The 12,214-nt window shown below is 54.2% G+C and overlaps 1 protein-coding gene across 15 annotated transcripts in view; it reads left to right on the top strand.

Annotated features, from left to right (window-relative positions):
- Hdac4 (histone deacetylase 4) overlaps window positions 1-12,214 on the top strand; it is a 239,497-nt gene that overhangs the window by 100,017 nt on the left and 127,266 nt on the right. For all 15 annotated transcript variants that reach the window (XM_078018371.1, XM_078018373.1, XM_078018372.1 and 12 more), the window contains one exon: window positions 12,063-12,134. In XM_078018371.1, the coding sequence (XP_077874497.1) occupies window positions 12,063-12,134 (72 nt within the window). The remainder of the gene's footprint in view (window positions 1-12,062; window positions 12,135-12,214) is intronic.

Genomic DNA, 12,214 nt, shown 5'->3' with positions numbered 1-12,214 from the left:
GCTGGGGGTTCTGTGGGCATCTTTTTGTCACTCCCAGGGCGTAGCTTTCTGTTCTGGTTTCCTGAGAGCTTCACCCTCCCTGTAGATGTGTAGTTGTGTTAGCAAATGTTGCTTCTGTCTCTCTTGAGGTCATGTGAATTCTCGTCTGTTTTGTTAACGTGGCAAACTACACATGCTGAATTTTCTCCTTTGGATGTGCTGGGATTGGATCTTAAGTGTGCGATGTAATCACTCTACCCCAGCCTTTTACTTTTTAATTTGGTCTTGTCCAGGCTGGCCTGGGACTGCCACCTTCCTGCCCCAGCCTCCTGAGTTGCTGCGATCTAGGTGTGCGCCACCACACCCTGCGTGAATGTTAAAAAAAAATTAAAAGTTTAAACCAAACTTTTGATTTTTAAACAGAACCCATGTGAACCCAGATGTGGTATCCTTTCTATATGTTTTTAGATTCAATTTGCTACTATTTTGATTTTTGCTTTTTTGATAAGGACTGAGTTTAGCATATAGTTAGTTTTGCAATTTTGTTTCTAATTTTTTAATATCAGGGAAATGCTCTGTTGTGAAAAGTATCTAGCACTGTTGTCAGTACCTGCTGTGGCTGATGTCTGTAGGCCTGGGGTCTTCTTCATGGGCACAGCACATTATTTTGACGTTCTTGGGCTCCTGCCTTCCTGGCTCTCGTGCCGGCTGGGCGGGCGGGGTTCTTCTGAGGACTGGGGGCCATCAGCCTGTGCAGGGAATGCTGCCCGCCCTTTTAAAGGTCCTCATAAGGCCCCTTCGCCCTAGTGCTGACACGCATGTCCTTCGTGGTTAGGTCTTGGGAGTTTCCTAGTTATTGTTTTTGCTGAATTACGTTATGGTAAAACGATTTTGGATTACCATGTTGACAGAATTGGGGGTTGCTGACATCAGTGTTGCTCCCTGACTTTCCTCTGCTTGTTCTTTGCTGGCTGGTGGACCCACCACCACTAGTGCTCTCTGTGCTCAGCTGGGGTAGGTTGGGTTTTTCTAAGAACTTTCCTGTGCTTTCTTCTAAGAGCTCTCTGTGCTCTCTGGAGAGGGGCTGTGTGTTCTGCCTCTGGGAATCTGCTCCAGACTCTGTAGGGCAGCCTGAAGCCAGTTGGGCGTCCCAGCACACACCCAAGAAGGAGGGCAGGGACTGTGCCAAACAGATGTTGTTTGCATCAAAATAAAAGGCAAACATAATATTTGCATTAGTAGAGAGCCTTTGCAGGAAGTATTTGGATAGAGTGGTTTATCCTGTTCCAGAGCTGGTTACTCTCCTGAGCTCTGACTGAGGCTCATCTCTTCTTGCACAAGTGTGGCTGCTTTCAAAGAAGAGCTGTCTGACGTGAAAATGCGCTGTCCGCTGTCACACGCAGAGGACAGCCCATGTGCTCTGGTGAGGGCAGTCAGCTGGCTTTTGGCAGTGTCTGGGTCTAAGCAGTATCCATGAGCCAGTGCCCTGTTTGTAGTGACATTCAACTCTGCTTCTGCCATCTCGCACAGTGACTCAAACTAGGCCACGTCCCAGTGGCTGCCTCTTCTACAAAAAGGAGCAGCCAGGCTGGGTGGCTGGTGTGTGCTGAGTGCTGCTTCCAGGGCAGCTGCATTTGATTCGTATTTCATTCATGGGGGCTGTGTGAAGCTAAAAGAAACCAGGGTAAAGAAAAATGATGGTCTCTTCGAGGTAGAGCTCGAAATAATACAGGTCCAAACCCTGCGTCATTATATGAAAATGAATTGCTGATCTATCCCTGAGCTCACCCCCACTCTCTCCCCTCCTCCTCTCCCCTCTCCTTCTCATTTGGTACTGGGCATTAAATTCAGTAAAGCACCCACTGAGTTACAGTCCCAGCACTTTTTATGTTTTCATTTTGAGACAGGGTCTGGCTCATTGCTTAGGGCTTCTCTAAGTTGCTTAGGCTGGTCCCAAACTTGGAATCCTCCTGCCTCAGCCTCCCAAGCTGCTGGGATTATAGGCATGTACCATCACATCTGTCTTGGCCCTGAGTTTTCTACTTGTCATAAGTGAAGAGGGTAATTTTATTTTTGAGTATTACATTGTTCTAAAGAATAAATCAACAATGCCAGCTATTTGGGAGGCTGAGGCAGGAGGTTTGCAAGTTCCAAACCAGCTTAAGCAACTTAATCACTCAGTGTCTCAAAATAAGAAGTAAAAAAGAGTTGTAGCTGTAGCTCAGTGGTAGACCACTCCTTGGTTCCATCCCCAGTAAAGAAAAGGAAGGAAGTAAGGAAGAAGAAATGGGAAAAGGTAAGTCAACCTGTAGACCTGTCCGTGACTGAACCCACACGGCCCACCCTGTCGAGGTGACCGTATGATGCTCTGGGTTAGTGTTCACTCCCCAGCCATGTTTGACCTCAGCATCATGTCTTCGCTTCACTTCTTTCTGAAATAACACCGTAGTTGTTATTTCTGCAGTCGTTTCTGAATGGTAAATTCTCAGTTTTTGTCTGAAAATGCTCCCTTCCAGGGGCCAAGAGTGACAGTGCAGTGGGTGGAGGAGTGGGGTGGACATGGCCATCTGGAGCTCTTTCCCTCTCTCTGGGCTGTTTTTGTTCCTGGGGAAAGGAGCCCTGGTGCCGCTGTCTCCACGTCCCAGTCGCAGTGCCCTTGTGTGCAGGGGCTGCGCGCAGTGGGTCTGGGGGATTCGCCTTGTTCTCCTAGTGGGGTTCAGCATGCCCGTTCACTCTGACGGCTCCCCGGGCTCCGCTTCTGGGAGGTTTTCATTCTGTTTGAACGTGGCGTCCTGCGACCTGTCCCCTCTTTTCACAGCAGTGCGCCCGCGGGTCTGGGCTGGGCAGCCCTTCTTTCTCCTGGCCTTTCACTGTGCATGCTCGTGACTGGCTGACCGACTGTGCTGCGTTCTCCTTAGTTGCCCCCTCTCCCCCTCCCTCCCTCTCCCTTTAACTGTATCTAGTGTGCTCGTTTTCATCATAGAGAATGCCTGTTTTTCTTTTTAAACTCCTCCATTTTTCTTCTTTCTGGGTTCTCTTCCCTCACTGTAGTTTCTGTACTCCATTTAATTTGTTAAAAATAACTCATGTGCTCGTTTCCAGACCTTTTGTTTAATGTCTGTGGATATGTTGGAGTTATTTCTGTGCTTCACCGTGTTTGCTCATTCTCAAGAGGTAGCTGTCCCTGAAGAGACCTGGTGCTCTGCTCCCCGGGCAGTGGGGTTTCCTGAGTCTGGACGGTTTCGGTTCCGCCTTACCTTCTAGATTGGGATTAGCGGACTAGGCCAAGATGGATGGAGAGGCTGGCACCCTCGGAAGTGGGTCTGAGGTCCCAGCTTCTCAGTCGACTCTTCCCGCTCCTCCTCCTGCTTCTGTGTCCTGGTGGGCGAGTTCTCTGGGCCCTTTCTCCTCAGCCAGGTAGGTTCACGGCCACACCCCCTCCCACCTGGATGAGAAGCTGCCCCGGGTCCCCTGGTCCAGGGCCGATGACCCGTGCATTTATTCTGTCTTGTAAGTGTCTGTCTTCTGGTAGTGAGAGGTGGCCGTCTTGTCACTTCAGTCTCGATTCAGGTCCCTGAGTCCTGGCTGCTGGCGTGTTGCTCAGCTCTGTCGGGCCATCTGTGGGACGCGTGTTTCTCAGGGCTTTGCCGTTGGTGGGTGGTTACTTCACGGACTCACCCCGCTGTGTGAAGAGTACCCCCTTCTTGTAGTTGAGCTGGAAGCCGTGCTCTGCTCTGAGCGTCTGTCATCGGGACTCCTAGATTGGTCACCGCTGAGTCACGCGCGGCGCTCATCCCGAGGACACGTTCCCATGTGCATCTCACGGGCGTCAGCAGGCGAACCTGTGGTTCTGTTGTGGTGTGCCTTCTGTGCTCTCCTCTGCCCTGGGTTCCGCTGACGCTGGGGAACTAGCAGGGTGGCATACCACGGATCATGTGACTTGCATGTGAACAAAGGGAAGTGAAGGTGTGTCATGAATTCAGTGTCATCTCTAAAATACTATGGCAACAGGCCCCACTTCCTGCTCTTCTCAGCATCAGCAGGTGTGCAGGAGTTGGCAGGGGAACAGAGTGTGGGCACCATTGCTACACGGAGCCTCCACTGCCTTGGCCATTGGGCTTTTCATCATGAAATCAAGACTCCTGAGGCCTTCACTGGTAACTTGCTGGTAGACAGCCACCTGGATAGCAAGGGCATGCATTAAAAATGACTCCATCATGAAGAACAGGAGATAGGAATTATGGTCTAAACCTGAACTGTGAAGCTTTCAAAATATGAACAAGTTGTGTTGACTGTGTCTGTTTTCTGTTGCTGTAACTGAATACAGCGGAGGGTAACTCAGGAAGAATCGGCCCACTTAGCTCCCAGTTCTGGAGACTGGGAAGGCCAGGACCCAGGTGCTGCTATCTGCTGTGCCATGGTGTGCAGATGCCTCCATGTCCTGACCAAGGGAGCCTGGCAGCGTGGACCCCCCACAACTCCGTCTTGTCCTACTCCTCCCAGAAGATCCAGATGTCCCTGGCCATGGGCCTTAGAACCAGTTTCCAGCATGTGAATCCTGGGGGGCACACTCAGACCACATTCAAGGAACAGCGTTGGGGTGGAGTAGCCCAGTGCCAGTGCACCTGCCCAGCACTCTCGTGGCCTGCGCTCCTACCCATGCCACACGTACATGTGTGTTCTGGTGTGATTTTCGATGCATGGCTCTTTGGGAGAAGTCTGCCACTTGTGGCTTTGATGTGGAAGCAGAAATCACCTGGAGGTGGAGCCAGGGGAGGAAGTGATGGGCACAGCCCTGCCTGCTTCTCCCTGCCAGGGCTTGGTTGAGTGCTTGCACCCTCAGAAGCATCCTGCTCTTTCAGCTGTGCTTGCTAATTTTACTCTTTAAAGTTCTGTGGCAGCACTTGCTCCTGTGTTGGGTTCTCTGTGTGCTGCGGGGCTGCAGGTGCCGAGTGGGTCCTCTGTGCTCGGCGGCAGGCCAAGTGGTGTTCACAGCAGCCCCGTCCGACCTCTCAGTCCTTGAAGGCAGAGAACATCACCACTGCACCCGTTTGATAGGTGTGGACACCAGGCCCGCCTGGTTAGGTGGTCCACGTGATGTCACTAGCTCTCAGGTGTGGGTCCTGGCTTTGACGCCAGTGATCCGAGTCCCACACGGCACAGCCAGAGCTCAGTGCCACCCACCACAGTCACTGGCTGCAGTCCACATCCTGTCAGTGACATTAGCATAGTTAACATCCAAGAGTGCATTGCTTCTCCTGGCGGTCGCCCTGTCTTTAGAAGACTAAAATAGATCATAATACGGTGAAATCCCTATTTTTAGAAGGTGAAGTTTCTGTTGTATGAAGAGGAATAATGATATGCTGTAGTCAGTCCTAGGCTGGGGGAAGTTACGGGTCGTAGCGCATCTCCCTAGTGTCCAGGGTGATGGTGCGGTCTTGGTTTCTACAGGTTGTACGCTGGCTCCTCACAGCACTCAAGAGCTAGCTGTGCCGGGGGTGCTCCACCTTCACAGTCAGGCGTGGCGTTCTGAATGCACGTTTATGCTCTGAAATGGGCGGTGGTCTTGTGCAGCTGGGGGTACACATTAGCATACAGGAAGGCCAGCGGCAGAGCGTGGGCAGGTGGGCACTGAGTGTCAGGGCCCCTGCAGGGCCTGGCAGTGTGGAATCGCACGACACACCTAAAATGCCAACAGCCTTGGCTCTTTGGTGGTATGACTTGTGTGTGGTGTGTGTTTCCTCCTTAAATATAACTATGTTCTTCAAAACTTAGGAAATAAAGCCAGGTGCAGTGGTGCTTTCCTGGAATGAAGCTTGGGAGGCTGAGGCAGGAGGAGCCTGAGTTCTGAGCCAGCTTCAGCAATGGTGAGGTGCAACTCAGCAAGACCCTGTCTCTAAATAAAATACAGAATAGGGCTGGGGATGTGGCTCAGTGGTTGAGTGGCCCTGAGTTCGATCCCTGGTTACCCCCCTCCCAATTAGGAAATTGATATAATTAAAATGAAGCAATATGCTTATTTTATTAGGTAGTAGAAACTCAGGAAAGAAAGCGTCTGGAAGACTTACAAACCTGGGGAAAATCGCTTCCGTCCCATGTCTACCCCACATTGCACTCACGCCTCAGCCCTGAAGGGGGTGCTTCATCTGCCCGAGGCCCTGAGGAGCCAGGTGCGCGCCAGAGGCTCTGCATTTGTCGGCTTTCCCTCTGCAGTCCCTGAGGTCCTGCGTGAAACCCGGGTGTTCTCTGCAGGTGTGAGCCCTGTACAGAGGAGCAGAGGTCTCGCGCCCTCTCCCGGATCTGCAGCCGCCGGCAGCAGGGCAATGGGAGTCCACCGCGTGGAGTCAGGCTCGAGTTCTTCCTTCCAGTCAGGCCCTGACGGGGCAGTGACCCTCCAGCTGGAGAGCCAGAGAGCCGAGTGTCAGCGTGACTGTCAGGAGTCTTGGACCCTGCCGATGGTCCCCGTCACAGGCCTACAGTGGGGACAGAACTGGGTTTGGGCACACTGTCGAGGAGTCTTGGACCCTGCCGATGGTCCCCGTCATAGGCCTACAGTGGGGACAGAACTGGGTTTGGGCACACTGCTGCTTTTGCCTGTGGGGCCTCCAAGTGCCAGATGGGGTAGTGTGCCCACCTTACAGGTCACTTTGAACCTGTAGGAGGGGGCAGGCTTGGGTCATCCCTCAAGAGAGTTGTGTCTGCTCAGTCCGTAGTTCACTGTCCCCTGCTGGTTCTGGTGGGATGTCCTGAGGTCACTGGTGGCATCTCAGGTACAGGCCTGGGTACTAGGGACCAGAACAATGCTACCACTTGGCTACTCTTCCAAGGCCCCCCCACACACACTTGACTTCTGGTGATGATGGTCAGAGACACCCCATTTAACGCTGGGGTTCAGGTAGCGTGACGGGAACACTGAGCCACTCTGTCTCCTCAGTTCCCAACATGGCAGACGCCACTACTGCCATCCCAGGAGACACGTTCATGACCAACAGTGCCAGCCATGGCTGGCCTTCCAAACAGGGCAGCTTCCCAACACAGAAGCCCTGCCTGAGCTGGGCCTGGGTCAGCAGGCACAGAGCGGCTCTAGGGGTGAAGGCAGGAGGAGGCAGCCCGTGGCTCGTGGACAGACGACCACTGCTTGCAGGTGTTCTGTGCACCCTTGCTCCTGGCCCACGGCTGGTGGGCTGTGTCCTGAGCGAGTCTGTGTCTTCCACGATGCCAGAGTTACTTTAACACCTGAATGCACGAGCCACGAGCCACGTCGGTTTCCCAGGCCACAGGTCGTCGCATGTCCTTAGTTCTGCCTGGCATCTGTGGCCTAGCAATTACAAGTTCTCTTTCTCCATTCCAGGTCCTAATATAGATAACTCATTAATGTAGATGACACTCAAGTCACACGTCACTCTGGACACGATGGTCTGTATCACAGAAGGGCCGAGGAAGTCGGCCAAGGACTCGTCAAGGCTGATCAGAGCAAAGTCAGAGCCGGTGCAAAGGCAGGGTGTCCCTGCAAAGGGCCAGACGAGGGGTTAACTGATCTAGGCTCTCAGGGTCCAGCGGGCAGCTTCAGATTGTCCAGTTGAGGTGTCACTTGAGGTAGGCCCCGTGTCAAGGGCAGAAGGAAAGTCTGGGCTGGAACCATTTGGGGGCAGGCGGAGGGTCTTCACCAGCCTAGTTTCCCTGGGCAAGGTTGGTAACTCGTGAACAGGTGACAAGTCGGCATGCTGCCGTGCCACAGTGAGAGGGACCCTTCCTTTTGTGGTCTTAAGTGAGGATGTTGCACCTAGTGTGGTGGATATGCCCTGTGCCTGGTGTTTCTGGTTTAATTTAAGATCACAGGTGGTAATTTTTTATTTGTATGAATAAATTATTTATGGGTCTGTGCCTTATGTGTGTGCTGGGCAGATGGTGGCTGTTCACTTGTACAAACAAGGTGTGGGATCCTCACCTTGCAGCTGTGCTCAGGATGGAGCAGCTCACGGCATACAGTTGCTCTGTGGAGCGGATCACTCGGGGCAGGCTGAGCTGCGCCACGAGCCGGCCCAGCCTGGGCTCCACAGGGTCTGTCATCTAGTAGGAAGCTCCTCCTTTAGCAGCTCAGCTAATAGAGCAAGTTGATATTTAAAAGACAGGAGCCCTGCCCAGGGCAGACGTCTGCAGGGGATTGGGGCAGGGGTGGAGGACTACTGAGGACTGCTGGGCAGCTGGACAGCTGGACAGTGGCGTGGGAGCTGACAAACTGCACAGGAACCAGTTCAACTGGAATGTATTGTGTGCAATGTGGAGAGTGTGAGTTTTGAGCCTTTGACACAAATCCTGAATGTTTTGACTTTATTTTCCTTGAGAAAATCCCAAGGATCAGTGGAGGGTTAGAAGTAGTGCTTGCTTCTCAACAAGAAGAGTGGGTCTCAGAGGTACGCTGTCCCGTGACCTGTGTTCCTCTCTCTGGCACCCCAGGCCGCTCTCCTCCCACACCTCAGTGCATGCCTTCACTTGGCCACATCATAGCCAGTCTGTCCAGAAGGTCCTAATGGACAAAAGAGGTCCCAACGGGAGCCCTGCTGCCAGCTCCCTGGTGACCATCCTGGTCCTGGCCCTGATGCTCTTAAAGAGCTCCCCCGTCCTTTCTGAGCTCCCCTCCTGCTTCCGTCTCCCTGGACTCGCCTTGTGTCCTACACTGTTGCCAAAAGGAGCCTTTAAAGCACCTGCCACAGACATGGCCCTCAGCCCCCCTGCACCCCACCCTGCGCGTGCCGCCTTGCTCCAGCCTCTGCCTGGCGCTCTTTCCACTGGAGGCCCCCGGGGCTCTTCACAGGGCTCCTTCTCACGGGCCCTTTGAGGCCTGCTCAGATGTCACCACCTCACAAGCTGGGTTTCTTGGTCTAAAGCAGCATTATGGTTTGCACTGGAGGTGTCCCCAGAGACTCCCAAGTTGAAGGCTGATCCCCGGGCAGCAGTGCAGGGCAGCTTTTGGAAGTGACTGATCAAGAGGGCTCTGACTTATCAGGGTATCATCTACTGCTGGTTGACAGTCTGACGACCTCCTGGGGACATGGTGGAGACTGATGGTAGTGGGACCTGGTTGGAAGAAATCGCTCCCTGGAGACGACCCTGGAGGGGTAGGGGTATGTCTTGTCTTCAGCCCCTTCCTCCCGCCCTGCTTCCTGCTGCTGTGAGCTGGGCAGCTCTCCCACCACACCTCTCTGCCATGTGCTCTGCGTCACCGCAGGCCCAGAGCCACGCAGCAGCCAGCCAGGAACTGAGCCTCTAAACCGTGGGCCAGAGTGTGTCTTCCTTCTGTACGTTGTGCATGTCACATCTTCTGGTCACAACTTTTAAAAGCTGATGACTACCAGCAGTGACCCTCTTGCCTGTGTGGGACCCACCTGCAGCACACAGGGCCACTGTTTGTTACTTAGCTCTCCTGTGCACGGGTGCACGTGTGAGGTGCAGGACTGGGCATGTCCCAGCCTGTGTCACTGAGGTCTGACCGCTGTCGCCAGCCCATGCAGTGAGACTGTGGAGCCGCAGACCACGCAAGCCAGTAGTGCCAGTGGCCAGCGTGGGGCCAGCCACCGGCTCTGCTGGGGAAGCCGGCGTGCACCTGGGTCAAGACAGACTTCACTGCATCCCTGGCCTTGCTCCTTCCTCTTCTAAGGAGGGAGAGTGGCAGCACCTCCCCCGTCCGTCCTGGATACGGCCTCAGTGGGCTGCTGTGGACGAAGGGTCGGCCGAGCACCCAGTAAGTCCGCTGTTAGGCTGCCGCCTGGGAATGTGAGCTGCTTTCTGGTGGTGGTGGTGGTGGTGGTGGTGGTGGTGGTGGTGTTCTTGCAAGATCTGGCAAGAAGAGGAGCTGCTTAGGAAGACCATGTATCCTGTAGTGAAGCCCTGGAGCTGCCGGGGACTCAGTCGCCCTGGGGCTGGTGGCTGGAGGCTGAAGCTCCCTTGGAGCAGATACGTGCCAGAGAGACCCCTCCAGCTTAGACTGTTCCTTGGACAGCCGCTGGGCCAGTCCCTGTGTGTCCAGAGTGTTGCCGAGTTGCGAGGTGCTGGGTCGGCCCCCACCTGGCACAGCCTGGTCTTCTGTCGACACTCGACACGTGGGTGGCTTCTGCGTTAAGTAAGAAGTTCCAGTCTTTCCTCTTACAGAGAACAGCAGTGCTGAGTCGGGCGTGGCTGGCAACGGGGTTGTGGGGAGGGCTCAGCATAGCTGCTGTTCTGCCCGCCCCTTCACCCTCACTCCTTCCAGGGCTGGTCAGTGGCTCACTGCTCATTCCACCATGTCCCCTCTCCTGTCCTCCCCTCCCTCCCCTTTGCGTGATCCAAAGTTCCTCCATTCTTCCCATCCTCCCCACCCTCAATTATGAGTCAGCATCCACTTATCAGAGAGAACATTTGGCCTTTTGTTTTTGGGGACTGGCTTACTTTGCTTAGCATGATATTCTCCAACTCCATCCATTTACCTGCAAATGCCATGATTTTATCCTCTTTTATTGCTGAGTAACATTCCATGTGTGTATGTGCCACAGTGTCTTTATCCATTCATCTGTTGAAGGGCACCTAGGTTAGTTCCCACAGTTTAGCTATTGTGAGTTGAGCTGCTGTAAACATTGAGGTGACTCAGTCATCGAAGTATGCTCTTTTTAAGTCCTTTGGGATTAGAATTTTTAAAAGCATATATATTCTGGAATTTTTCGTTTTTCTACAAGGAGTATTTTGGGGGCAAGGGGGACTCAGGCTTAAAAGGTACTTTCCACACTGCCCCAAGTCTTCCTGAGCAACGGGGACTGTGTAGCAAACCCTGTGTGTGCAGAGCAGTGTCAGGCCTTCCAGGGGCCGGTTCCTCAGAAAGCCGCCATTGGGCAGTGGTGGGATGCCCCTTTGGGCCTGCGGTAGCTTCTGAGGTGTGATAGGCCTCCCATTCCTCTGACCCCAGCACCGGGACTGTCTTCACCCCAAGATTGTATTACTATCTCAAAAACCCAAGTCCAGAATTGGGCCAGGGGTTCTGGGTGGTGGGAGGAGCCCGCTGACACCAGCCCTGGGTCCTGAGCCACCCAGGCAGCCCTCCAGTTGTGGCGCCTGAGCCTGGCACGTCCTAGGAGGAGCCTGCTCCAGGTCTCCTTGAGCCCTGGTTCCGCCCTGGGATTCAGACCCCAGGGACGAGCAGGGCTTGGCTACGCCAGGTGTTATCCATGTTCTCAAAGACTCAGTGGCCTCTCTGTGTCACCTCTTGGAACTCTGTGTCCAGAACTCAGGGACGCTGTGCAGCTGCCCTCTTCTCCCTTGAACAGGCAACTAGTGGCCGTGGTGTGGTCTGTGAGGACGTGAGTGCTCTTGCAGAGCAGCTCGCCCCTGGGAGAAACTGATTTTAAAAGAGAAGTGTGATTCCTGGGAAACCCTCCAGAGTTCTTCCTTCCTGCCTGGGAAGCCTCCACCACAGAAAGCCGCTGCCGGGCCGGGCCACGCTCAGGTGGTGGGTGGGCTCCAGTCTCCTCCTCGCAGCTCGTGGAAGCAGACAGAAGAGCTCCTGGATGCAGCCAGACGGGGGTTGACGGAAGCCCCCCGTGATTGCTGTAGGCCCCCCGATGTGGGTCTGGTGGCCTCCAGCACCTTTCCTGCAAATGTGGTATTCAGAATGTCATCTGCGGAATCTGAAATTGTCCTTTCCTGCCACCCCTCCTGCCCTGTGCCCTGGGTTGCATCTCTGTTAGTGTCCAGACATGGGTGGGATCTGGGAAGAGGCGGGCTCCTTAATGTTCTGGTCTCTGCAAAAGCCCCCTCAAGATCATCCAGTGGGGTAAGATGGCAGCCGAACAGAAATGAACCAAGCACCCTACCAGGTGGGTGTGGCCAGGAGTTGGGAGTGCCCTGCCTCAGCTGGGCACCACTGTGTTGGTCATGGGGTTTCTCTGGCAAACCAAAGTGATGGAATGGAAACTGTCCTGCCTTAGAAGTGAGAAGGGCACTGTCTTTCCTTCATGGCCAGGTTCTCCTCACGGACTCCCTGGGCAGCGTTGTTCAGTGTGGACAATTTGTGCCGAAATGCGCAGTTTCTAAGCAGTGCTGTCTCTCTCTCCTAGATGGACTTTCTGGCCGAGACCAGCCCGTGGAGCTGCTGAACCCTGCCCGCGTGAACCACATGCCCAGTGCGGGTAAGTCAGCACACCCTGTGCCCCGAGGCCCTGCCTTGTCAGGGCAGGGTGGTGCAGTCACTGAACTCCAGGCCCAGAGG

The sequence above is a fragment of the Ictidomys tridecemlineatus genome, chromosome 7 (genome assembly GCF_052094955.1).
Source record: "Ictidomys tridecemlineatus isolate mIctTri1 chromosome 7, mIctTri1.hap1, whole genome shotgun sequence".
NCBI lineage: Eukaryota > Metazoa > Chordata > Mammalia > Rodentia > Sciuridae > Ictidomys > Ictidomys tridecemlineatus.
Note: the sequence above shows the minus strand (reverse complement) of the source record. Positions and strands in the feature narration are given on the sequence as shown.